The 26,757-nt window shown below is 46.4% G+C and overlaps 4 protein-coding genes across 10 annotated transcripts in view; 2 read left to right on the top strand and 2 right to left on the bottom strand.

Annotated features, from left to right (window-relative positions):
• The window catches only part of MON1B (MON1 homolog B, secretory trafficking associated), a 35,080-nt gene extending 30,429 nt beyond the window's left edge, over nucleotides 1–4,651 (bottom strand). For 3 of the 6 annotated variants that reach the window (XM_072124982.1, XM_072124983.1, XM_072124985.1), the window contains exons 1-2: nucleotides 4,091–4,651; nucleotides 3,609–3,712 (exon numbers count right to left, since the gene is read on the bottom strand). The gene's annotated coding sequence lies outside the window, so the exon portion shown is untranslated. Of the gene's footprint in view, nucleotides 1–3,485; nucleotides 3,512–3,608; nucleotides 3,713–4,090 lie in introns of those variants that run through there. The other 3 variants (XM_072124986.1, XM_072124987.1, XM_072124984.1) reach the window with 2 other exon arrangements.
• Nucleotides 4,652–5,915: 1,264 nt separating this feature from the next.
• Nucleotides 5,916–11,790, top strand: TUBA3E (tubulin alpha 3e). Its single transcript, XM_072124990.1, has 5 exons — nucleotides 5,916–6,069; nucleotides 8,746–8,968; nucleotides 9,280–9,428; nucleotides 10,408–11,088; nucleotides 11,360–11,790. The coding sequence occupies exons 1-5, from the start codon at nucleotides 6,067–6,069 to the stop codon at nucleotides 11,654–11,656; spliced, it is 1,353 nt and encodes a 450-aa protein (XP_071981091.1). The 5' UTR covers nucleotides 5,916–6,066; the 3' UTR covers nucleotides 11,657–11,790.
• Nucleotides 11,791–11,810: 20 nt separating this feature from the next.
• Nucleotides 11,811–23,601, bottom strand: IMP4 (IMP U3 small nucleolar ribonucleoprotein 4). Its single transcript, XM_072124991.1, has 9 exons — nucleotides 23,441–23,601; nucleotides 21,676–21,784; nucleotides 21,512–21,595; nucleotides 15,301–15,410; nucleotides 15,086–15,218; nucleotides 12,889–13,043; nucleotides 12,645–12,739; nucleotides 12,490–12,563; nucleotides 11,811–11,976 (listed from the first exon to the last, which is right to left on the bottom strand). The coding sequence occupies exons 1-9, from the start codon at nucleotides 23,441–23,443 to the stop codon at nucleotides 11,864–11,866; spliced, it is 876 nt and encodes a 291-aa protein (XP_071981092.1). The 5' UTR covers nucleotides 23,444–23,601; the 3' UTR covers nucleotides 11,811–11,863.
• VMA22 (vacuolar ATPase assembly factor VMA22) lies at nucleotides 23,548–26,402 on the top strand. Of its 2 annotated transcripts, none has more exons than XM_072124994.1 (6): nucleotides 23,548–23,630; nucleotides 24,178–24,334; nucleotides 24,490–24,593; nucleotides 25,139–25,248; nucleotides 25,786–25,947; nucleotides 26,025–26,402. In XM_072124994.1, exons 2-6 carry the CDS (start codon nucleotides 24,206–24,208, stop codon nucleotides 26,135–26,137), a joined length of 618 nt encoding a protein of 205 aa, XP_071981095.1. In that variant the 5' UTR covers nucleotides 23,548–23,630; nucleotides 24,178–24,205; the 3' UTR covers nucleotides 26,138–26,402. The 2 variants fall into 2 exon arrangements, with proteins under 2 accessions (XP_071981095.1, XP_071981094.1); XM_072124993.1 differs by lacking the exon at nucleotides 23,548–23,630 and adding an exon at nucleotides 23,643–24,022.
• The last annotated feature ends 355 nt before the right edge of the window (nucleotides 26,403–26,757 follow it).

The raw sequence follows: 26,757 nt of genomic DNA, 5'->3' as shown, positions 1-26,757 counted from the left end.
GAGGAGGAGGTCATGTGACAGAGCTCTCTCAGTGTATATAGAAGAGCTCAGAGTGTTCAAGATTGTGGATACGGATGTCTCCTGCACAGAATAGTGATGTACAAAATCTTCCTTTTCCCTATCAGTTCCTCCATTCCAGTCTGTGATTCTACAGAACTTTCTCTGTCTCTGCACCTCATGCTGCTCCCCTCCCCCACCTTGTCATCAGCTTGGTGCAGATAAGCTATTAACCCTTAGAGCTCACACAGCACAGGCTATAGACCGCATGTAACTGGGTTACTTATGACTTAAGTTACCTGCTCCTCTATGTGATGGAAGCTGCCAGGCCATACATCATATAAACCCTGTATGTGCGCTATGCAGGGTTCAGTGGATTTACTTGTGGGAAACTAAATGGATTTAATGCTACATTACTTTGAAAGAGAACACAAGACATCATGGGATCTGTGGGCAAGCTAACTGGCCTCAGCTTGAGGGCATAGACTGACAGACATTAGTCTCCACTTCACCTATGATTTCAGAACAGAATATGCCATAACTTTGGAAAGAAAAGGACGAGCAGCACAAAGTAGCGGTCCTTCTGTTTATTTTCAATGATTTGGTAAAATCATTATAACTTTTCAGCTATGCTTTAAAGTGTGGCCCCAAAATAAAACTATTTTATAAACAGTCACATTCAGCAAGAGGCTCCTTTAGCCCTGTGCAGTAATAACACTTTGTAGTTTAAACACAGTAGTATGGGAAGGCAATCTGTGATATGGACTGCAGGAGAATTTTATGGGAGATAGACAGATGATAGGGAGATTGAAGATAAATATGAACGATAATATATTTAGCTAGCTAGACAGATAATGGAAGAAATATATATTTGGCCTTGCAGAGCTGGGGACCTGGGTTTAAGTCCCAGGGTCAACATCTGCAAAGAGTTTGTATGATCTCTCCGTATTTGCGTGGGTTTCCTCTTGGTCCCCCAGTTTCCTCCCACACTCCAAAACATACTGGTAGGTTCATTCGATTGTGAGCCCCATTGGGGACAGGGACCGATTTGGAAAGCTCTGTGCAGCGCTGCGTAATCTGTGTGCACTATATAAATATAGGAATTATATATATATATATATATATATATATATATATATATATATATATATATTTAACCAAGGGGTATTAAAAGAGCAATACATCCTTTGCCCACAAAAGTCCACATGCAGGGAGCCCCTTTAGGACAGCAGGCCCTGGGCAGTTTGACACCCCCCAACGCTGGCCCTGAGGATTCATAAAATAATATCTGAAGATATTATACAAATTCACAACACAGAAACTTTTGTAACGTCCAAACTACTTGTACTTAGTATAGAGAAGCTTTTCAACACTTGAGGGGAGAGTGTGATTTATAAAAAGTCTAATATCTCATACATAAGTGACCTTGTGAGTACCCTACTTACCTTAATATGGATTTTATGCTGTATTTATGACATACAAGCTAAGAACTATAGCTAAAAACTACAACATAGGAGAGATGAATTAGCCTCAAATCCACCTTCTGTCTTACCATATGTTATATATTTTTCCTTTAATGGTGCTTAACCTGTACTCTGTTCACTTCCATGGGACTAATACTCCCTAAGGCTAGATGCTCATAAACAAGTCCATTGGATTGCATCCGTCTGGTCCACAGTGATTTTTCTTGTCTCCTTAGCCTTAGAAGTAAATGGAGCACAGATCTTCCATTTTCAATAATTATCAAAGAGGTTTTCCCATAATAACTAATAATAATAACTATTTATTTCATTTCCTGTGAATAGAAAAACCCCTTTAATGATAATTTATATATAATGTATAAAGTGGATGAAAACCTCTTCAATTGAGCTAATTAGTAGAAACAAAAATAGAATTCTATTCTATAGAAGTGTAATCACAAGTAGTACAGCACAGACAGCCTGTGTATCAAAACCAGACCGGAAATATGTGTATCTGTTATCACTCTCACACCCAAGTGTGTGTGCAGCTTCCCATTGTAATGCAGTATATATGTACAGTATGTAAAGAAATACATACAGAACATCTGTCAGCAGGATGCAGCTGTACAGTCATGTGTCACCAGCAAAACAGCCAAGGAATTGTTCTGAGTTATTCTCATTGTAATTCCCCACTCAGGTCCATTTTATAATAAAATGTATAGACACGTATAAAAAGTATAGACACATACAGACACAAGAAGTATAGACACATGTAGACATATAAAGTAATGATAAACACATATATACATGTGAAGTATAGACACATTTAGACATGTAAAGTATAGACACGTATAGACATGTAAAGTATAGACACCTATAGACATGTAAAGTATAGACACCTATAGACATGTGAAGTATAGACACGTATAGACATGTAAAGTATAGACACCTATAGACATGTAAAGTATAGACACCTATAGACATGTGAAGCATAGACATGTATAGACATGTAAAGTATAGACACCTATAGACATGTAAAGTATAGACACCTATAGACATGTGAAGTATAGACACCTATAGACATGTAAAGTATAGAGACCTATAGACATGTAAAGTATAGACACCTTTAGACATGTGAAGCATAGACACGTATAGACATGTAAAGTATAGACACCTATAGACATGTAAAGCATAGACACCTATAGACATGTAAAGCATAGACACCTATAGACATGTGAAGCATAGACACGTATAGACATGTGAAGCATAGACACGTATAGACATGTAAAGTATAGACACCTATAGACATGTAAAGTATAGACACGTATAGACATGTGAAGCATAGACACGTATAGACATGTAAAGTATAGACACGTATAGACATGTAAAGTATAGACACCTATAGACATGTGAAGTATAGACACCTATAGACATGTGAATCATAGACACGTATAGACATGTAAAGTATAGACACCTATAGACATGTGAAGTATAGACACCTATAGACATGTGAAGTATAGACACCTATAGACATGTGAATCATAGACACGTATAGACATGTAAAGTATAGACACCTATAGACATGTGAAGTATAGACACCTATAGACATGTGAAGTATAGACACCTATAGACATGTGAAGTATAGACACGTATAGACATGTAAAGTATAGACACGTATAGACATGTAAAGTATAGACACCTATAGACATGTGAAGTATAGACACCTATAGACATGTGAAGTATAGACACCTATAGACATGTGAAGCATAGACACGTATAGACATGTAAAGTATAGACTGGGGTGTATTCCTGGCCAATCATAGTCATAGTCCAATATGCACCAGTTTTTACTTTATATCTTGTGTCTGCAAAATGACGAGCAACGTTTCGCCATACTTTTTAGACTTATTATGATACATTTCAGTTTGACCCTGTGTATATTTGTGTATAGAGAAGCTGAGGAGATCCCTGACAGCCCCATAGAGATGAATGAAGAAGTGGTCCTGCTCCATTCTGTCACCCCATTACCATGATCAGTGGTCGGTCTCCCAGCGATCAATCACCCGCTGACTATCCTGTAAATAAATGGTAAAGGCCGTTGCAGTGTGTGTATACTTTGTGCATCCACCAATGGTTTCTGGGTTTTTTTACCTTTCATGAAGCGTCTAGTTTACTGGTTGAGTTAACAGGAGAACAAGCTGCGTCCTGCCGATCTCCCGCTCTCTTATTTCAGTAGAGACGTCTCTGCTTGGAAACTGCAATCAAACAAGAAGCCGACCATTAGAGCGGGTTCCCTAAAAATAACATCCCAACCATAATCATATATCGTCATGAAGAGGAATAGGTCTTTTATTATATCACTATATAGAGTTAGAAAAGTCATGCTAATTACCATGGGGCACTCCGGCTACGTCACTCAAGTGCCTGACAGAGCCTCATATTTTAATTTTTGCCCTCCCCCATTGTGCAAGTTCTTACTAGGACACTTCTACCATGAGTAAACTGATGGTAAATGTCCTTTAAAGAGGACCTGTCAGGTCATTTTGGAACCCTAAACCACTCACATGTCTGAATGCACCTGTGATTTAGGGTCCCAAATTGATCTGTATATAAGCTGTAACATTTATACTTACCTGGATGTGAGACCAATGAGGCAGATCGCATTCACATCAGCAGATCTCGCGCAGGTGCCCCCTCCTGCGTTGTGAGAAGTGCAGTGGGACCAATATCCTGGGTCCACTGCGCATGCGCCATGCCTACTATGCTTGTAAAGCTTCACTGGCCACAACACATAGGGGCCGGGGGCTCGGGGGGAAGGTAAGTGGTTTTTTTTTATAAATTTATGCAACCATGTAGGGACCATTTTTGGACATGTAACACTGGTCCATAAGATAATGTTGTTTGGTGTCCCAAATCATGCTGACAGGTTTCCTTTAAGCCCAAAAGAAACTGCAATTACCCTCCACTTCCAAGCAGTTTACAAGCCACAAACTTCACTTAAAAAGGAATATGAAGTAAAAAACCTTATCAAACAACACAAAGTCCCCAAAACTTTTATTTAAAGAGAACCTGTAACCAAGTTTTACCACATAAAACTACTCTCCCACTAAGGTAGGGGATACAATGTCCACTGTAATGTGAAATCTCCCCCGTTTACTTATAAAAAAAATCTCTTCCAAAGTCAAATATGACTCTTCTTATCTCATTTTCACATGAGATGAGTCAAGTTTAGTGGTTGCAGGGGTCACTTCAGAAGCCCCTTCTGTTCTATAGCACCTATACGAATACTACTATAATATTAAAGAACTGGATCTTTATCCAAACTATGTCTTTAGCTGCCTGTATTGCCGGTTATGTAGCTAAAAAATAAAAAAAACCTGATGTGATCTAAAAGATGAAATTCTTATCTTTAATATAAACAAAAAGCTTGTTTCTAGGTAGAGGGGGTTCTGAAGTAACACTCCCCCAGCAACCACCGAAACTTGACTCCTCTCATGTGAAAATGAGGTAAGAAGAGTCATATTTGACTGCCTGGAGAATATTTTTTTATAGGTAAATGGGTGAGATTTCATACTGTAGCTGAGCTGATGTTGTATGGAGTAATGGAGGTAAAAAAAGGGGAAGAGGAACATGCATAGACATTCATCCAGTCTTATGAATATCTTATCCCGGGGGTGTCCCTAAATGTTGCTACCCCTAATATTTAACCCTCTCTGGATATTGCCCTGTTCACAACTCATGAAATACCTCTATGCAGAGACTTTAGTAAACATGGCGTCTACATTTTAGAGGACCATTTATACATTTTAAAAATGGCCGGGCTGAGCTAATAGCAGTTCATGTGGTTCTTGATATATCTCCTTTTCCAACTTTTTTTTTTTTTTAAAAAACAAAACAGTTTTATTATCTGAAGTTTCCCTACAAATTTGACATATACATTTCAATAGTGGGTGGAACCATCATTTTATATATTTTGGAGAGTACATGTTAAACTTATACGCTGAATGGAAAATTAGTGTCAATGGTCCCCAAGGTTAGGAGGAGAAGGGTGTCATATGAAGCCCTAGATTTAGTGGAGACGGCTTCAGAGGAATATCATTAACTGGAAATGTGTCATATTTCATCAGGAGTCAGCTGATAATTGTACAGCCTCATTCCCACTATAGGAGATAGTAACTTCTGTCATTTGTAGTGTATTATGGTGACATCTGAGGTGACAGGACACTGGGAGGACAGCGCGCTCCCGTCTCCCGCATCACTGACTAAACTTCTCATATAAGTAACTGCTAGCAGCTTCCCGCGCAGCGGTCCATGTCCTGCCAACCAATCAGAGCTGTCACACAAGCTCCCTAGCAACCAATCACAGCCGGTGTGCGGTACCCGTAGAGATGGAGACACTGACTGGACTTCTTACCCCTCCCCCCTCTGGATTTTTTTATCCAATGAATAGTCGCAGAAATGCTCGAGCGCCCCGCGGGTGGACTATAAGTACCAGCAGCCGGCGGGAGAAGTGACAGTTGTCCGGGAGCTGCGAAGTGACAGATACGGGAAGACAAGCGGATATTTCTGTGAACACTCATAGGACAGACGCGCCTCTGCGGAAGCGACTATGGTAAGGAGATGAAAGGCTGAAGCACGGCAGTCACGGCGGAGCCTGTGCTGAGGTAAACGATAAGCAGGTGATGAGACTGACTGCGCGGGACCTGGAGACGCGGCCTCTGATTGGGTTGTCTGCGGGTAATGGTCCGCTGAGAGGGAAAGTGAGAGAAATTGTGTGTGTGATTGGCTGACTTATGGCTATGTCTTCATGTGGTAAATGGCTGGCTGTTGGCTTTGTCAGTGTGATTGCCTGACTGTTGGCTATGCCTGCGTGTTGTTGGCTGGCTGTTGGCTATGCCTGTGTGTGATTGGCTGGCTGTTGGCTATGCCTGTGTGTGGTTGGCTGGCTGTTGGCTATGCCTGTGTGTGATTAGCTGGCTGTTGGCTATGCCTGTGTGTGATTGGCTGACTGTTGGCTATGCCTGTGTGTGATTAGCTGGCTGTTGGCTATGCCTGTGTGTGATTGGCTGGCTGTTGGCTATGCCTGTGTGTGATTGGCTGGCTGTTGGCTATGCCTGTGTGTGATTGGCTGGCTGTTGGCTATGCCTGCGTGTTGTTGGCTGGCTGTTGGCTATGCCTGTGTGTGATTGGCTGGCTGTTGGCTATGCCTGTGTGTGATTGGCTGGCTGTTGGCTATGCCTGTGTGTGATTGGCTGGCTGTTGGCTATGCCTGTGTGTGATTGGCTGGCTGTTGGCTATGCCTGTGTGTGATTGGCTGGCTGTTGGCTATGCCTGTGTGTGATTGGCTGGCTGTTGGCTATGCCTGCGTGTGATTGGCTGGCTGTTGGCTATGCCTGTGTGTGATTGGCTGGCTGTTGGCTATGCCTGTGTGTGATTGGCTGGCTGTTGGCTATGCCTGTGTGTGATTGGCTGGCTGTTGGCTATGCCTGTGTGTGATTGGCTGGCTGTTGGCTATCCCTGTGTGGGATTGGCTGGCTGTTGGCTATGCCTGTGTGTGATTGCCTGACTGTTGGCTATGCCTGTGTGTGATTGGCTGGCTGTTGGCTATGCCTGTGTGTGATTGGCTGGCTGTTGGCTATCCCTCTGTGTGATTGGCTGGCTGTTGGCTATCCCTCTGTGTGATTGGCTGGCTGTTGGCTATGCCTGTTTGTGATTTGCTGGCTGTTGGCTATGCCTGCGTGTTGTTGGCTGGCTGTTGGCTATGCCTGCGTGTTGTTGGCTGGCTGTTGGCTATGCCTGTGTGTGATTGGCTGGCTGCTGGCTACACCTGTGTGTGATTGGCTGACTGTTGGCTATGCCTGTGTGTGGTTGGCTGGCTGTTGGCACTGCCTGTGTGTGGTTGGCTGGCTGTTGGCTATGCCTGCGTGTTGTTGGCTGGCTGTTGGCTATGCCTGTGTGTGATTGGCTGGCTGCTGGCTACACCTGTGTGTGATTGGCTGACTGTTGGCACTGCCTGTGTGTGATTGGCTGGCTGTTGGCTATGCCTGCGTGTTGTTGGCTGGCTGTTGGCTATGCCTGTGTGTGGTTGACTGGCTGTTGGCTATGCCTGCGTGTTGTTGGCTGGCTGTTGGCTATGCCTGTGTGTGATTGGCTGGCTGCTGGCTACACCTGTGTGTGATTGGCTGACTGTTGGCACTGCCTGTGTGTGATTGGCTGGCTGTTGGCTATTCCTGTGTGTGATTGGCTGACTGTTGGCACTGCCTGTGTGTGGTTGGCTGGCTGTTGGCTATGCCTGCGTGTTTTTGGCTGGCTGTTGGCTATGTCTGCATCTTGTTGGCTGGCTGTTGGCTATTCCTGTGTGTGATTGGCTGACTGTTGGCACTGCCTGTGTGTGGTTGGTTGGCTGTTGGCTATGCCTGTGTGTGATTGGCTGACTGTTGGCACTGCCTGTGTGTGGTTGGCTGGCTATTGGCTATGCCTCCGTGTGATTGGCTGGCTGTTGGCTATGCCTGCGTGTTGTTGGCTGGCTGTTGGCTATGCCTGTGTGTGATTGGCTGGCTGTTGGCTATGCCTGTGTGTGGTTGGCTGGCTGTTGGCTATGCCTGTGTGTGGTTGGCTGGCTGTTGGCTATGCCTGTGTGTGGTTGGCTGGCTGTTGGCTATGCCTGCGTGTTGTTGGCTGGCTGTTGGCTATGCCTGCGTGTGATTGGCTGGCTGTTGGCTATACCTGCGTGTGATTGGCTGGCTGTTGGCTATACCTGCGTGTTGTTGGCTGGCTGTTGGCTATGCCTGCGTGTTGTTGGCTGGCTGTTGGCTATGCCTGCGTGTTGTTGGCTGGCTGTTGGCTATGCCTGCGTGTTGTTGGCTGGCTGTTGGCTATGCCTGCGTGTTGTTGGCTGGCTGTTGGCTATGCCTGCGTGTGATTGGCTGGCTGTTGGTTATTCCTGTGTGTGATTGGCTGGCTGTTGGCTATGCCTGTGTGTGGTTGGCTGGCTGTTGGCTATGCCTGTGTGTGATTGGCTACGCCTATGTGTGTGATGGATCTATGGACAGGTGTGCAGCGGGGCCCGAGCCTAGTCCACCTTTACAGTGGCATAGTCACTGAAATTGACCTTGACTGTGATGCCCATTGTATAATGGCATTCCTAGATGAGTGGGCTGGGGTGTATCAATTAGCTGATTTATGCACAGCGCTGTCCAAAGTGTTAAGGTAGTTCCACCTCACTGCCTTTGTAGTGAATAAGCGAAGCCCCTGGGTGATCTGTGCTGTTTTTCTATTATTCTCACAGCGCGAGTGCATTTCAGTCCACGTTGGGCAGGCCGGGGTTCAGATTGGCAATGCATGCTGGGAGCTGTACTGCCTGGAGCATGGCATTCAACCTGATGGACAGATGCCGAGTGATAAAACCATTGGTGGAGGAGATGACTCGTTCAGCACGTTCTTCAGTGAGACAGGAGCCGGAAAACATGTGCCCAGGGCGGTGTTTGTGGATTTGGAGCCCACGGTAGTTGGTAAGCAGTTTGTGTGGGTTGTAATGCTGAATCTGTGTGATCACATTATTATTTAGTGAGCAGCTGTGTCTCTCAACCTCCTGATACATCTGAATAAGGTGAGTGGAGTAAGCCACCATCAGTCACTCTTTTGAGTGCATCACCTCACCTGAACACAAATGGGGTTCAAGATGCATCAATCATCCATACAGGGGTTTCGGTGATATAAGTATTGGTTTTCAGCTGCTTAGGTACTCTAGATTATAATGGGTAACCAAGGCTTCTGGGATTGTATGGGGGTGTTTACTTACTGCAGATATGTTCCTGTCTAGATGAAGTCCGCACTGGCACATACCGGCAGCTTTTCCACCCGGAACAACTCATTACAGGAAAAGAAGATGCGGCCAACAATTATGCCAGGGGGCACTACACCATCGGGAAGGAGATAGTGGATTTGGTCCTGGATCGTATACGCAAGTTGGTGAGTGCCAAAAAACGGACCACACTAAATACTCATGTTCTATTCTGGACTGGGTATTGATATGATTCTCTCTGTGCTTCACATTATGAGGGAATGTTAGATTAGACTGCATAAGATTTCTAAAGTCTAATGACTGGAACTCTGTTGGGTAAGTTTTTTTTATACTCTACCTCCTTAATAAGTGTCATTCCACTAGTTCCAACACAAATGGAATTTGTTCCAACATTTCTGAGCAATAATTGCCAACAGTCTCTGCTTCAACATTAAAATCAGGCTCTTTACTGTCAGGTGGACAGTGTTGGGCGGAAGGAGTCGGCCTGTAATCTGCTAGTAAAGACCCTAATTTGCACACTACATGCTAAAACAAACAGCACCGAGTGATCAGGAATAGTGAGGGTTGCCACACAATATTGTTGTTTTCAATGTTTTTGCAATCTGCAGTCGTAATGGCCATATTTGTGGGCCGTGGGTAATCTGTATTTTACCAATGTCACGGGTGCATGTCCGCAAAGTTGGTCCATGTTTAAGTGATTGAGCTAGGCCAGCCCATAAGATCATGTGATTTTTGACCAGCAACCAACCACAAAAATCAAGTACAACTGTGCGCAATCCATTTTTCTCTTATTTTTGCAGCCCATTGACTTCTTTGGGACTGTAAGCCACAAACAGATTAGAATAGGACCTGCTCCTTGTGGCTCTATGCTCAGACATGATGCTGAGGAATCCTTGGCAGTGAGCATGAGCCCATAATACATTGAGCCGCGAGATCGCCGCAAGAAAAAAACAAAAACGCCATAGTGTCTAAGGAAAAAAATGATTGTGAGCAGAAGGGCTGAGGGACAGAAAACAAATTCCAACTGAACCGGATTTGGTGCAGCGACACTTATTAAAGGATGCAATGAGATTTAAGAAACTGACTTCTCATATTCGTGTATTGTATTGAGTGATGTCATCACATGGATTTTAATCTTTATTGCAGGCTGATCAGTGCACCGGTCTCCAAGGTTTCCTCATTTTCCACAGTTTTGGAGGGGGCACAGGCTCAGGATTCGCTTCTCTTCTCATGGAGAGACTTTCTGTAGATTATGGCAAGAAGTCCAAGCTTGAGTTTGCAATCTATCCAGCACCACAAGTCTCAACAGCAGTGGTGGAGCCATACAACTCCATATTAACCACTCACACCACCCTGGAGCATTCAGATTGTGCATTTATGGTGGACAACGAGGCCATTTATGATATCTGTCGACGGAACTTAGATATTGAACGTCCAACATATACTAATTTGAACCGTCTCATTGGGCAGATAGTGTCCTCCATCACAGCTTCTCTGAGATTCGATGGGGCCTTGAATGTTGATCTCACTGAATTTCAGACAAACCTTGTTCCCTATCCACGCATCCATTTCCCTCTGGTCACATATGCACCTGTAATCTCTGCAGAGAAGGCCTACCACGAGCAGCTGTCTGTGGCCGAAATAACCAATGCCTGCTTCGAGCCAGCAAACCAGATGGTGAAGTGTGACCCTCGCCATGGCAAATACATGGCCTGCTGCATGCTATACAGAGGAGATGTTGTACCCAAGGATGTCAACGCTGCTATTGCTACCATTAAGACAAAACGCACTATCCAGTTTGTAGACTGGTGCCCAACAGGTTTCAAGGTTAGTATTAAGAAACACAGCAGTTCTTTATAGACGATAGATGGTTTTGCAGAAATGACATAGTGAGTGACCAGTTTGGGAAGGAGGAAACAAACTAAATAAAACCCCATTGAAGTGTACATTAACGTTAAAGAGCTGCAAACAGATGTTCCCTCGTACACATGATGCTTGGGTTTACTTTAGTATAGATATTTTCTCAATAGTGCAGTGTTCAACTCACATTCCTCTTTGCACCATGAGCTCTTTGAGCCAATGTTCTGTCTCTCTACAGGTCGGAATCAACTATCAGCCTCCAACAGTAGTGCCTGGAGGGGATCTGGCCAAGGTGCAGCGTGCCGTATGTATGCTGAGCAACACTACAGCCATTGCAGAGGCCTGGGCCCGACTGGACCACAAGTTCGATCTGATGTATGCCAAGCGTGCCTTTGTGCACTGGTATGTGGGAGAAGGGATGGAGGAAGGAGAGTTCTCAGAAGCCCGGGAAGACCTGGCAGCGCTGGAGAAGGATTATGAAGAAGTGGGAATAGATTCAGTAGAGGAGGAGGCAGAAGAGGGAGAGGAATACTGAGCTTATAGGAAGTAGCCATCACATGTTATATAAATGGGCAACTTTATGTAAAAAAGGATGTTCTGTTCTGTTTGTTCTCTTTCGGTTACACTTTTCTGTTTACAGTTTCTGCTGATTAAATAAGTTACATTACAGAGCGGTGCCTTGTCTCTACAACAGTTTATAAAAGATCTTTATTTACACAATGCATAGAAATACTTAGAAACACTACTCAATGCTGAGGAACTTCCTCTTCTTGGCTGTATTGGTGTACGGATGCCAGCGCCACTCCACCTCTGCCGTCCTCTCCTGATCCAAGGTGCCCAGTTTTATCATATACACTGCAGAGATGAAACAATCACAAGTTAGGAGCAGTGATATTCTTCAGTATACCAGAGGCACCATTCTGACGGACACTGGTGGTCCCAGCCCAGAGACCCTCACCGATGATATCTTCATACACATTAATATACATGTGTTCTCTTCATCATGGCAATAGGCCAACTACCATCCTCTTTCCACAATGCCCATGGTTGGTGAGAATTCTGATTAGAGTCCTAACAATGCCCCCATGGCTGCCATATTATTACACCTATAAGGACCCAACAGATGTCCTGCCAATGTATTACTCCGAGATGTTATACAGATGTATTGCATTTTATAAAAAATGACAATGCAGCCCCCTAGTGGTGAATGTCCCCTTATAACAAAGAAAGGCCTGGCTATTGGGGTTATTTATTGGCAATGGATTATGTTCAACTACAGCTGGGACTCTTCATCTGGACAGCCATGGGTGTATACTGCATGCTAACAGAAGAGGATTGTTATTCATGTGCATCTCCATCATTACTTACATTTCATCTCAAATCGTGGCCCAACTTCAGACAATTCAATATTGCGGTGGTCTGTCTTCTTGTACACGTGGTGCCTGTGGCAGGAGACATCAGGGTTAGGGAGATGACACCTTGCACTGACTGTTCTGGCAGGTGAAGCTCTAAACGTGACTTACCTAAAGGAAATGAAGTCGTCTTGATTTGCAAAAGTTATCACCCTCCTGCTCTCCTCCTTGGGAACAGGGAATAAATACTTCAAGATGTTGGACACCTGGAGACGGTAAAACGTGTTTAGAAGAGTTATGACTGATGTATATGGAGGCCTATCCCTATGGTCACACAGTGCGGAGAACCCATACAGCTGCAGCTCCTCTGAGGAGACAGGCCCAGACCCTGCAGTTACACCGGAACCAGTCTTACCCGCTGTCCAAGCCTGGATGTGAAGTTATGGAAGATGAGGTGCGGATGAGCCTCTGACATAGTGCCCAGGTCCGGAATATCGTGTCTCATAACTACATTACAAAGGGTGAAATGTGCAGTAGGCCCAAAAGGAAGATGGCAGACGATCAGCCCGTCTGTAAGAAGAAAATGGAAACATGCTAAACATTTGGGACTTCACATTAAAATAAAAACATAGAGATGCAGCAGGGCTGAGGAGTAGTGTGGACCTGCCATCCCGTTCTGGTACGTGACCCGGCAGCCGAACAGCCATGGCTCCCTCTAGCCAATCATAGCCGTGGCTATGGGCATTTTGGCCACCAATCTGGCTATATGTACGGGTGGTGCAGCCGGACAGGAGGTCCGCTCATCTCTACTGAAAAGGATGTCAGTGGAATGGTTTAATGGGAACTCCTGTCCATACAATAACTGCATGTAAATATAAAAGCCTCAGCTCACATCAGATAATATCTACGTGCCAAGCAGATTTCTGAGCTGAAGCTTTCCAGTACTGCTACTATCTGTGTGCATCATCTCCAGTGTATATGTAGCATCACTCTGCCTGTATATACTATCTGTGTGCATCATCTCCAGTGTATCATGAGATGTAGTATCACACTCTGCCTGTATATACTATCTGTGTGCAGAATCTCCAGTGTATATGTAGCATCACCCTGCCTGTATATACTATCTGTGTGCAGAATCTCCAGTGTATATGTAGCATCACCCTGCCTGTATATACTATGTATGTGCAGAATCTCCAGTGTATATGTAGCATCACTCTGCCTGTATATACTATGTGTGTGCAGAATCTCCAGTGTATATGTAGCATCACTCTGCCTGTATATACTATGTGTGTGCATCATCTCCAGTGTATATGTAGCATCACTCTGCCTGTATATACTATGTGTGTGCATCATCTCCAGTGTATCATGAGATGTAGCATCACCCTGCCTGTATATACTACATCTCATGATACACTGGAGATGATGCACACACATAGTATATACAGGCAGAGTGATGCTACATATACACTGGAGATGATGCACACAGATAGTATATACAGGCAGGGTGATACTATCTGTGTGCATCATCTCCAGTGTATATGTAGCATCACTCTGCCTGTATATACTATCTGTGTGCATCATCTCCAGTGTATATGTAGCATCACTCTGCCTGTATATACTATGTATGTGCAGAATCTCCAGTGTATCAGGAGATGTAGTATCACAATCTGCCTGTATATACCATATGTGCAGAATCTCCAGTGTATATGTAGCATCACCCTGCCTGTATATACTATGTATGTGCAGAATCTCCAGTGTATATGTAGCATCACCCTGCCTGTATATACTATGTGTGTGCATCATCTCCAGTGTATCATGAGATGTAGTATCACACTCTGCCTGTATATACTATGAGTGTGCAGAATCTCCAGTGTATCATGAGATGTAGTATCACACTCTGCCTGTATATACTATGAGTGTGCAGAATCTCCAGTGTATCATGAGATGTAGCATCACTCTGCCTGTATATACTATGAGTGTGCAGAATCTCCAGTGTATATGTAGCATCACTCTGCCTGTATATACTATGTGTGTGCATCATCTCCAGTGTATATGTAGCATCACTCTGCCTGTATATACTATCTGTGTGCATCATCTCCAGTGTATATGTAGCATCACTCTGCCTGTATATACTATGTGTGTGCATCATCTCCAGTGTATCATGAGATGTTGTATCACACTCTGCCTGTATATACTATGTGTGTGCATCATCTCCAGTGTATCATGAGATGTTGTATCACACTCTGCCTGTATATAATATGTGTGTGCATCATCTCCAGTGTATCATGAGATGTTGTATCACACTCTGCCTGTATATACTATCTGTGTGCATCATCTCCAGTGTATATGTAGCATCACCCTGCCTGTATATACTATGAGTGTGCAGAATCTCCAGTGTATCATGAGATGTTGTATCACAATCTGCCTGTATATACCATATGTGCAGAATCTCCAGTGTCCCCTATGCAATGTAGCATTTCTCTGCTCTCCTCACTACATGCTGGGAAGATCGGACAGGGCTAAACCTATCACCAGCTGCAGCACCTCGGATAGGAGACACTGATGAGAGTCTTTGGGCCTGCTTATTATATTATATGAGGATCATTTCCCACCTGGCGTGCCTCGGTGCTCGTGGACAATGACAAGGTCGGTGACATCGTTGGCTCTGCAGGCCTGGACCAGCGCGCCCACTTCATGTTTTCCTCTGTTCATTCGCTGAGCATTGGGGAAGACTAACTTTATCTCCTAGAGGAGAGATGACACCATCAGTCTATGGTCCAGGACACGGAGGGAGACCTGACCGGCCACTACAGGGACCAGTTCTTACCTTAGCAAACATTTTCAGTCGCGAGCTTGGGTCTCTCGATGTTGTGATCATGATTTTCGGATCTTCCACACCTGCCCACTTATACTCATCATCCATATGGGTGGTCACTCCTGTGGGGAGAGGGGGGACAAAAGATCAAGATACTCCAGGGGGTTGTACCAATCAATTCTCTGGAATGATCTTTCCCGGACTCTCAGACTAATACCTAAGCTCCAACGTTTCAAACGTGCTCTTAAAAATCATCTCATCACACTCACTAACTGCATGAAATGTCAACTCTCCCTTTACTAACCCATCCTGTGTCCTCCTCCCTTCTGTTATCCGGAAAACACCAGATACCAGGATCCCGGCTTCTCTGCCGTCACATTTACCTTGGACTTTGTAAGACTGTAAGCTCCCGTGTCGCCCCCCCCTCATCCTCAGACTGTAAGCTCTTGTGTCACCGCCTCATCCTCATAGACTGTAAGCTCTTGTGTCACCGCCTCATCCTCATAGCCTGTAAGCTCTTGTGTCACCCCCTCATCCTCATAGACTGTAAGCTCTTGTGTCTTCCCCTCATCCTCATAGACTGTAAGCTCTTGTGTCTTCCCCTCATCCTCATAGACTGAAAGCTCTTGTGTCACCGCCTCATCCTCATAGACTGTAAGCTCTTGTGTCACCGCCTCATCCTCATAGCCTGTAAGCTCTTGTGTCACCCCCTCATCCTCATAGACTGTAAGCTCTTGTGTCTTCCCCTCATCCTCATAGACTGTAAGCTCTTGTGTCTTCCCCTCATCCTCATAGACTGAAAGCTCTTGTGTCACCCCTCATCCTCATAGACTGTAAGCTCTTGTGTCATCCCCTCATCCTCATAGACTGTAAGCTCTTGTGTCACCTCCTCATCCTCATAGACTGTAAGCTCTTGTGTCACCTCCTCATCCTCATAGACTGTAAGCTCTTGTCTCCCCTCATCCTCATAGACTGTAAGCTCTTGTATCACTTCCTCATCCTCATAGACTGTAAGCTCTTGTGTCCCCCCCTCATCCTCATAGACTGTAAGCTCTTGTGTCATCCCCTCATCCTCATAGACTGTAAGCTCTTGTGTCACCCCCTCATCCTCATAGACTGTAAGCTCTTGTCTCCCCTCATCCTCATAGACTGTAAGCTCTTGTGTCACCCCCTCATCCTCATAGACTGTAAGCTCTTGTGTCATCCCCTCATCCTCATAGACTGTAAGCTCTTGTGTCATCCCCTCGTCCTCATAGACTGTAAGCTCTTGTGTCACCCCCTCATCCTCATAGACTGTAAGCTCTTGTGTCACCCCCTCATCCTCATAGACTGTAAGCTCTTGTGTCATCCCCTCATCCTCATAGACTGTAAGCTCTTGTGTCACCCCCTCATCCTCATAGACTGAAAGCTCTTGTGTCCCCCACTCATCCTCATAGACTGTAAGCTCTTGTGTCACCCCCTCATCCTCATAGACTGTAAGCTCTTGTGTCTCTCCTCATCCTCATAGACTGTAAGCTCTTGTGTCACCCCCTCATCCTCATAGACTGTAATCTCTTGTGTCACCCCTCATCCTCATAGACTGTAAGCTCTTGTGTCACCTCCTCATCCTCATAGACTGTAAGCTCTTGTGTCCTCCCCTCATCCTCATAGACTGTAAGCTCTTGTATCATCCCCTCATCCTCATAGACTGTAAGCTCTTGTGTCACCCCCTCATCCTCATAGACTGTAAGCTCTTGTGTCATCCCCTCATCCTCATAGACTGTAAGCTCTTGTGTCACCCCCTCATCCTCATAGACTGTAAGCTCTTGTGTCATCCCCTCATCCTCATAGACTGTAAGCTCTTGTGTCACCCCCTCATCCTCATAGACTGTAAGCTCTTGTGTCACCCCCTCATCCTCATAGACTGTAAGCTCTTGTGTCACCCCTCATCCTCATAGACTGTAAGCTCTTGTGTCACCCCTCATCCTCATAGACTGTAAGCTCTTGTGTCACCCCCTCATCCTCATAGACTGTAAGCTCTTGTGTCACCCCCTCATCCTCATAGACTGTAAGCTCTTGTGTCACCCCCTCATCCTCATAGACTGTAAGCTCTTGTGTCACCCCCTCATCCTCATAGACTGTAAGCTCTTGTGTCACCCCCTCATCCTCATAGACTGTAAGCTCTTGTGTCACCCCCTCATCCTCATAGACTGTAAGCTCTTGTCTCCCCTCATCCTCATAGACTGTAAGCTCTTGTGTCATCCCCTCATCCTCATAGACTGTAAGCTCTTGTGTCATCCCCTCATCCTCATAGACTGTAAGCTCTTGTGTCACCCCCTCATCCTCATAGACTGTAAGCTCTTGTGTCACCCCTCATCCTCATAGACTGTAAGCTCTTGTGTCACCCCTCATCCTCATAGACTGTAAGCTCGTGTCACCCCTCATCCTCATAGACTGTAAGCTCTTGTGTCACCTCCTCATCCTCATAGACTGTAAGCTCTTGTGTCCTCCCCTCATCCTCATAGACTGTAATCTCTTGTGTCTTCCCCTCATCCTCATAGACTGTAAGCTCTTTTATCACCCCCTAATCCTCATAGACTGTAAGCTCTTGTGTCACCCCCTCATCCTCATAGACTGTAAGCTCTTGTATCACTTCCTCATCCTCATAGACTGTAAGCTCTTGTGTCACCCCTCATCCTCATAGACTGTAAGCTCTTGTGTCACCCCCTCATCCTCATAGACTGAAAGCTCTTGTATCACCCCCTCATCCTCATAGACTGTAAGCTCTTGTGTCACCCCCACATCCTCATAGACTGTAAGCTCTTGTGTCACCCCTCATCCTCATAGACTGTAAGCTCTTGTGTCACCCCTCATCCTCATAGACTGTAAGCTCTTGTGTCACCCCTCATCCTCATAGACTGTAAGCTCTTGTGTCACCCCTCATCCTCATAGACTGTAAACTCTTGTGTCATCCCCTCATCCTCATAGACTGTAAGCTCTTGTATCACCTCCTCTTCCTCATAGACTGTAAGCTCTTGTGTCCCCCCCTCATCCTCATAGACTGTAAGCTCTTGTGTCATCCCCTCATCCTCATAGACTGTAAGCTCTTGTGTCATCCCCTCATCCTCATAGACTGTAAGCTCTTGTGTCATCCCCTCGTCCTCATAGACTGTAAGCTCTTGTGTCACCCCCTCATCCTCATAGACTGTAAGCTCTTGTGTCACCCCCTCATCCTCATAGACTGTAAGCTCTTGTATCATCCCCTCATCCTCATAGACTGTAAGCTCTTGTGTCACCCCCTCATCCTCATAGACTGAAAGCTCTTGTGTCCCCCACTCATCCTCATAGACTGTAAGCTCTTGTGTCACCCTCTCATCCTCATAGACTGTAAGCTCTTGTGTCTCTCCTCATCCTCATAGACTGTAAGCTCTTGTGTCACCCTCATCCTCATAGACTGTAAGCTCTTGTGTCACCCCTCATCCTCATAGACTGTAAGCTCTTGTGTCACCTCCTCATCCTCATAGACTGTAAGCTCTTGTATCACTTCCTCATCCTCATAGACTGTAAGCTCTTGTGTCACCCCCTCATCCTCATAGACTGTAATCTCTTGTGTCACCCCTCATCCTCATAGACTGTAAGCTCTTGTGTCACCTCCTCATCCTCATAGACTGTAAGCTCTTGTGTCCTCCCCTCATCCTCATAGACTGTAAGCTCTTGTGTCTCTCCTCATCCTCATAGACTGTAAGCTCTTGTGTCACCCCTCATCCTCATAGACTGTAAGCTCTTGTGTCCTCCCCTCATCCTCATAGACTGTAAGCTCTTGTGTCTTCCCCTCATCCTCATAGACTGTAAGCTCTTGTATCACCCCCTCATCCTCATGGACTGTAAGCTCTTGTATCACTTCCTCATCCTCACAGACTGTAAGCTCTTGTGTCACCCCCTCATCCTCATAGACTGTAAGCTCTTGTGTCACCCCCTCATCCTCATAGACTGTAAGCTCTTGTATCACTTCCTCATCCTCATAGACTGTAAGCCCTTGTGTCCCCCCCTCATCCTCATAGACTGTAAGCTCTTGTGTCATCCCCTCATCCTCATAGACTGTAAGCTCTTGTGTCACCCCCTCATCCTCATAGACTGTAAGCTCTTGTCTCCCCTCATCCTCATAGACTGTAAGCTCTTGTGTCACCCCCTCATCCTCATAGACTGTAAGCTCTTGTGTCACCTCCTCATAGACTGTAAGCTCTTGTGTCACCCCCTCATCCTCATAGACTGTAAGCTCTTGTGTCACCTCCTCATAGACTGTAAGCTCTTGTGTCACCCCCTCATCCTCATAGACTTTAAGCTCTTGTGTCACCTCCTCATAGACTGTAAGCTCTTGTGTCACCTCCTCATAGACTGTAAGCTCTTGTGTCTTCCCCTCATCCTCATAGACTGTAAGCTCTTGTATCACCCCCTCATCCTCATAGACTGTAAGCTCTTGTGTCACCACCTCATCCTCATAGACTGTAAGCTCTTGTGTCACCCCTCATCCTCATAGACTGTAAGCTCTTGTGTCACCCCCTCATCCTCATAGACTGTAAGCTCTTGTGTCACCCCTTCATCCTCATAGACTGTAAGCTCTTGTTTCACCCCCTCATCCTCATAGACTGTAAGCTCTTGTGTCACTCCCCTCATCCTCATAGACTGTAAGCTCTTGTGTCACCCCCTCATCCTCATAGACTGTAAGCTCTTGTATCACCCCCTCATCCTCATAGACTGTAAGCTCTTGTGTCACCACCTCATCCTCATAGACTGTAAGCTCTTGTGTCACCCCTCATCCTCATAGACTGTAAGCTCTTGTGTCACCCCCTCATCCTCATAGACTGTAAGCTCTTGTGTCACCCCTTCATCCTCATAGACTGTAAGCTCTTGTTTCACCCCCTCATCCTCATAGACTGTAAGCTCTTGTGTCACTCCCCTCATCCTCATAGACTGTAAGCTCTTGTGTCACCCCCTCATCCTCATAGACTGTAAGCTCTTGTGTCACCCCCTCATCCTCATAGACTGTAAGCTCTTGTGTCACCCCCTCATCCTCATAGACTGTAAGCTCTTGTATCACCCCCTCATCCTCATAGACTGTAAGCTCTTGTGTCACCCCCTCATCCTCATAGACTGTAAGCTCTTGTGTCACCCCTCATCCTCATAGACTGTAAGCTCTTGTGTCACCCCATCATCCTCATAGACTGTAAGCTCTTGTGTCACACCTCATCCTCATAGACTGTAAGCTCTTGTGTCACCCCCTTATCCTCATAGACTGTAAGCTCTTGTGTCACCCCTTATCCTCATAGACTGTAAGCTCTTGTGTCACCCCTCATCCTCATAGACTGTAAGCTCTTGTGTCACCCCCTCATCCTCATAGACTGTAAGCTCTTGTGTCACCCCCTCATCCTCATAGACTGTAAGCTCTTGTGTCCCCCCCTCATCCTCATAGACTGTAAGCTCTTGTGTCACCCCCTCATCCTCATAGACTGTAAGCTCCTGTGTCACCCCCTCATCCTCATAGACTGTAAGCTCTTGTGTCACCCCCTCATCCTCATAGACTGTAAGCTCTAGTGTCTCCCCCTCATCCTCATAGACTGTAAGCTCTTGTGTCACCCCTCATCCTCATAGACTGTAAGCTCTTGTGTCACCCCATCATCCTCATAGACTGTAAGCTCTTGTGTCACACCTCATCCTCATAGACTGTAAGCTCTTGTGTCACCCCCTTATCCTCATAGACTGTAAGCTCTTGTGTCACCCCTTATCCTCATAGACTGTAAGCTCTTGTGTCACCCCTCATCCTCATAGACTGTAAGCTCTTGTGTCACCCCCTCATCCTCATAGACTGTAAGCTCTTGTGTCACCCCCTCATCCTCATAGACTGTAAGCTCTTGTGTCCCCCCCTCATCCTCATAGACTGTAAGCTCTTGTGTCACCCCCTCATCCTCATAGACTGTAAGCTCCTGTGTCACCCCCTCATCCTCATAGACTGTAAGCTCTTGTGTCACTCCCTGTGAGCAGGACCCTCACTCCTATTGTTCCATTGAATGTTTATACTCGGTTAGGTCTTATTTTGTTTGCATAATTCCCCTGTGAGTTGCCACAGAATATGATGGGAGCTTTCTATTCATCTCTATAGTTTGGGCTTCTCATGGACCCTCCCAAACACCAACTGAGGTGGCCGTTCTTGTGCTTGATGGCTGCTCCGTTTGGGGGTTGTTCTTACCTTCACCGCCCTCATCATCAAACTCGAGCTTCTCCTGTAGGGCGAGGGCTTCCTTGCGGACCTCTGTGGGAATGAGCCTGTTCTCTGTGGGCATAGAGAGAGGGGGTCAGTATCTGGACCTGACAGGCTGCGGGTCACCTGATGCTACTTATCTCGCCACTAACCATCGAGCGCTCGCTTTAGCCTCTGCTTCTGGTCTTCTATGCTGTGCAGTTTGGCTTCTTGGGCTTTCCTGTAGAGGTATTCCCTCCGGAGACGAGCTTCCCTGCGCAGCTGTAGATGGAAGGGAAGGGTTTAGTCACTGGGATCCCAGGACCAGAAGAGTCTGCAACACATATTCCTGGACCCACTCTTATACAGGCGCTATATACCGAGTATTGCAACAACAACATAAGAAGCGGTTTCTGACTTTTATCTTGACTCCAAGTCTCCATGTCCGGCAGATCAGAAGTGGCGACGTCACCAGGACCGGCAGATCAGAAGTGGTGACGTCACCATGACCCGGCAGAACTGGAAGTGGTGACGTCACCAGGACCCGGCAGATCGGAAGTGGTGACGTCACCAGGACCCGGCAGATCGGAAGTGGTGACGTCACCAGGACCCGGCAGATCGGAAGTGGTGACGTCACCAGGACCCGGCAGATCGGAAGTGGTGACGTCACCAGGACCCGGCAGATCGGAAGTGGTGACGTCACCAGGACCCGGCAGATCGGAAGTGGTGACGTCACCAGGACCCGGCAGATCGGAAGTGGTGACGTCACCAGGACCCGGCAGATCGGAAGTGGTGACGTCACCAGGACCCGGCAGATCGGAAGTGGTGACGTCACCAGGACCCGGCAGATCGGAAGTGGTGACGTCACCAGGACCCGGCAGATCGGAAGTGGTGACGTCACCAGGACCCGGCAGATCGGAAGTGGTGACGTCACCAGGACCCGGCAGATCGGAAGTGGTGACGTCACCAGGACCCGGCAGATCGGAAGTGGTGACGTCACCAGGACCCGGCAGATCGGAAGTGGTGACGTCACCAGGACCCGGCAGATCGGAAGTGGTGACGTCACCAGGACCCGGCAGATCGGAAGTGGTGACGTCACCAGGACCCGGCAGATCGGAAGTGGTGACGTCACCAGGACCCGGCAGATCGGAAGTGGTGACGTCACCAGGACCCGGCAGATCGGAAGTGGTGACGTCACCAGGACCCGGCAGATCGGAAGTGGTGACGTCCCCAGGACCCGGCAGATCGGAAGTGGTGACGTCACCAGGACCCGGCAGATCGGAAGTGGTGACGTCACCAGGACCCAGCAGATCAGAAGTGGTGACGTCACCAGGTCCCGGCAGATCGGAAGTGGTGACGTCACCAGGACCCGGCAGATCGGAAGTGGTGACGTCACCAGGACCCAGCAGATCAGAAGTGGTGACGTCACCAGGACCCGGCAGATCAGAAGTGGTGACGTCACCAGGTCCCGGCAGATTGGAAGCGATGATGTCAAATACATTGTTTATGTACTGCCTGAGCCATTCCCCGGCCTCGATGGTTATGTGACACTTGTTCAGACCTGACCGCTGAAGCAAGAGACATCATCACCTTAAGTCCAGTGGGACCAAAAGACTAATGGAGTGCGAGGGCCTGTTTACCACCCCCAACAGAGTCAGAACATCCAAGAGTATTTCATTCAAAGGTAACAGTATAGGGGATAAATGAGAGATCCGTAGGAGTCTGATCACTGGGTGTTGTAATCTGCACCACAGTTGCGGGGTTGGAGCAGCAGGTATTGGAGCGCTGCAGCCCTGGGCTGGGGGGCAGCTCAAACAGGAACATCCCTTTAAATGACCAGGAATGCCCCTTTAAATGACAAAGTCAGCTCTGCTATATAGAGTCTGCATCTGCCGGTCACATCCCGCACACAGCTATCATTATGCCTGTAGCACTCACCATGGTCGCGGCCGGCCCTCACACGTGGAAACGATCTCTACAGCTCCTGCTCCTGCGCCCTGCCGGCCAATCCCCGGGCGGAGATTCGCTGCCCTCAGTAAAGATGGCGCCCGCACTACTTCCGGAAGAGCGAGAGGAAAGGAAACGGCGACTACTTCCGGGTTGGGAAGGTCATGTGAGAAGTCAGAAGGTGAGTGCTGCAGGAGCCTCTTAGTCTCTGAGTCCTTGTGCTTTCATTATTATATACAGCAGGGGATTTGATATAAAGCTTAGGACACTTATACCGGCCGACATCACAGGCTTAGATACACTTACTCACTGCAGAGTATCACACATCAATGGTAGATACAATGACTCATTAAACTGCACCTCACATCACAGGCTCAGATACACTGACTCCGTATCACACATCAATGATAGATACTATGGGGCACATTTACTTACCCGTGCCGTCGCAATCCCCGCCATGCGTTGTCCGACGAGGATTCGTAGCTGCCGCGATTCACTAAGATCGAGCGTTCAATTTCCTGCATGTGTCGCTTCCCCGCTCAGGTCCCCGGAGTTCACCTTCTTCCTCACGGTGTGAGTGCATTGGGGGACATTTACATAAAGTGTTGGTGTCTGCATTGGCTTTGTTACTGACCTGCTCTCAGAAAGAAGATCTCTGCTTGCTTCCCTTCTATTTTTACTTCCAGTGAATAGAAATCTGTTCACGTGATGTGCATTATCTCTCATAGGCTTTCCTCAGACTCCCCACATCTAGACATGACGGCGTCTGTGAATGAGACTTCTGCGGAGATGAATCAGCGTCTGGATGATCTGCTGCTGCATCTTATGGAAGACCTGGAGGCTCTGAAGGAGAAGAGGCAAAGTCTGAACACGCTCATAGAGAAGGTGTGTGATCTGTACCGCAGGCAGCCCCTATAAAACCCCATATGCCCTGCTGCAGGATAGCTTGGAGTTCAATGATGGGGGCACTGTCTATTATAAGTCCGCAGCTCTCATGCTGTATATAACCAGCATTATGTGTCTGATCTGTGTCTTTGCAGGGATGGCTCTGCCTCTCACAGTCGCGATACTCCATGGGGAATAAGTCAGTGTCTTCCTTGCAGTATAAACCTGAGATGACGCCCTCAGTCTGTGTCCAGGAGAGGTGAGGCCTGTATTATACTCCTTCCATATCCTTCTAAGGGAACATGCACACTAGTGATGCTTTCTACAGAAATTATCAGCATCGATATGGATCAAACCTGCAGAGAAATCAGCAGCAGCAATGACTCCGACAACTGCTGATTCAAGTCTCACTCATGCCGCTGCCCTGGGCAAATCAGCACTGCGCAAGTTTATTGGTTTCACCAGTCTATATAGAAAAATAGGAAAAAGTAAAAGAGGAGGAGTGTACAAAGCATAACATATCAGGCTTCCCAGATCATGTAGTCTCTTGATTGGAGAGTTTTCTGCTGTCGAGCGCTCACGTCACCGTTGGTAATTCCTGGAATTCCTCAACCTCGAAGTTTTAGGTGCGGTCAAGGATGCCGGCGCCATCTTAAGTTCATTTTCTATTGCAGTACTTTTAGGAAAATAAGACAAGTAGAAATGACAGGATTGGATGTATCAGCTGTATCAACATAGCAAATATTCAAATTTATGTATTGGACAGTTACACCTCATACTAACTAACGTATGGTCTCTGTCCAGCTCCGTAGAAGATGGGGTGACAACATTTAGTGTGGAACATGTTCACCCGAGCAAGCGAGAGAAGGAAGAAAAGCTTCTGGAAGTGGAGAACATTGGAGCTGCAGAACAAGGTGCGTTCAGGTTTTAGTGAAGTATTACAATCTGTCAGCTCACCACCCATGCACAGTGCAGGAAGAGGGTGAACAAGCAGCAGAAAAGGAGCACCTGTTTATTACATAGATCCTGTAGAGACAGTCACCCAACATTCAGAGCCCCAGTTCTAGTAAATATAAAGTTTGTCTTACTGACACTCCAGCCCCGGGCCTGGCAGGGTGAAGATCAGACACCAGGGTGAGGTACAGGAGGCTGGTGAGCGGTGCGTCTGTATACAGAGTGAGTAGCACTTCTGCCTTGCAGCACTGGGGTCCTGGGTTAGAATCCCACCCAGGTCAACATCTGCAACGAGTTTGTATGTTCTCTCCATGTTTGCGTGGGTTTCCTCCTACACTCCAAAACATACTGATAGGTTGTTTAGATTGTGACCCCCATTGGGGACAGGGACCACTTTGTCATGCTTTGTGCAGCGCACCGTAATCTGTGTGCGCTATATATATATAAAGAATTATTATTATATGTAGTATACTGTAATTTATCTCATTTACTTCTAGTTCTCAGGCACCGTGGTCACAAAGCCACCACTGAAGCACCTAAACCCACTACAACAGAGGAAAGTGAAAAACCAAAATCCTCACCAGCTGATGACCCCCTGCGCTGGTTTGGTGTTTTGGTCCCTCAGAGTTTACGGCAAGCGCAGAGTAACTTCCGGCAAGGTGCAGCAGTGATCTGACTTACCGTCACTCCATTTCTCTTCCTGTCAGGTATTTACTCTGTTGTTTCTTTCCTCCAGGAATCCTCCTGGCAGCTGAAGTGGCCTCCCTGCAGAGCAGCATCGAGGAGACACGCAAGAAATATCGGGCATTGCTAGCCCAGAAGAAACGGGAGAAAGTTCAGTCTGGCTGAGAGTCTTGGATTATTGTCGAAACCTTGATATAGGACCAAGAAATCTACCAGTGGGGAGCATAAGACTTTTGGGAGCGTTCAGTGGAATAATTGCACTGCCTTTGAGTCACCAATGACCTGAGAGATTAATATATTTATTTGTTACTATGTATATACTGCTATTTTCTATATTGTTTGTGTTTTTCAACATATGCTTGTGAAGCTGCAAGTTCAGAGCTCAGGTAGAGTTTCTTATAAGTAATACCATAATAAACTACTGAATGTATTCACTGGTCTTGCATAAATTCTTTGCAGGGAGATTTTTTGGGAACTATATAAGAATTTTCCATGAGGACGTAAGTGGGTTGAGCAGAAAGCCTACTTCTACTTTGTTTCTGTCTGCTCCAATAGGAAATGTTCATCTAGAGGACTCTCATAGTGTCAATGACGGTGGATCACTCTCAGGACAGTGACATGATATTATGGCTCTGTAGATGGATCATCTGAATTGGATAATTCATACTAAACGCTCAGCTCTGAGAAGTAATAGGTTTATGAATGACAGCAGAGATCTTGAAAATTTTTTATATGAAACAAATAGTCCATAATTGGATGACTTTCTTAAAGGGACAGTCCATGGG

The sequence above is a fragment of the Engystomops pustulosus genome, chromosome 9 (genome assembly GCF_040894005.1).
Source record: "Engystomops pustulosus chromosome 9, aEngPut4.maternal, whole genome shotgun sequence".
NCBI lineage: Eukaryota > Metazoa > Chordata > Amphibia > Anura > Leptodactylidae > Engystomops > Engystomops pustulosus.
Note: the sequence above shows the minus strand (reverse complement) of the source record. Positions and strands in the feature narration are given on the sequence as shown.

What these genes read in the sequence shown, in the direction of transcription:
- TUBA3E (XM_072124990.1), top strand. An exon ending in TGGATCGTATACGCAAGTTG is followed by an intron (nt 9,429 to 10,407) that starts GTGAGTGCCAAA and finishes TCTTTATTGCAG; the next exon opens with GCTGATCAGTGCACCGGTCT. An exon ending in GGTGCCCAACAGGTTTCAAG is followed by an intron (nt 11,089 to 11,359) that starts GTTAGTATTAAG and finishes GTCTCTCTACAG; the next exon opens with GTCGGAATCAACTATCAGCC.
- IMP4 (XM_072124991.1), bottom strand. An exon ending in TGATGATGAGGGCGGTGAAG is followed by an intron (nt 15,411 to 21,511) that starts GTAAGAACAACC and finishes CTCTCCCCACAG; the next exon opens with GAGTGACCACCCATATGGAT. An exon ending in GCCACGATTTGAGATGAAAT is followed by an intron (nt 11,977 to 12,489) that starts GTAAGTAATGAT and finishes TCATCTCTGCAG; the next exon opens with TGTATATGATAAAACTGGGC.
- VMA22 (XM_072124993.1), top strand. Translation starts at nt 23,907, where the DNA reads ATGCGTTGTCCGACGAGGATTCGTAGCTGCCGCGATTCACTAAGATCG. An exon ending in TGAACACGCTCATAGAGAAG is followed by an intron (nt 24,335 to 24,489) that starts GTGTGTGATCTG and finishes GTGTCTTTGCAG; the next exon opens with GGATGGCTCTGCCTCTCACA. An exon ending in GCAGAGTAACTTCCGGCAAG is followed by an intron (nt 25,948 to 26,024) that starts GTGCAGCAGTGA and finishes TCTTTCCTCCAG; the next exon opens with GAATCCTCCTGGCAGCTGAA.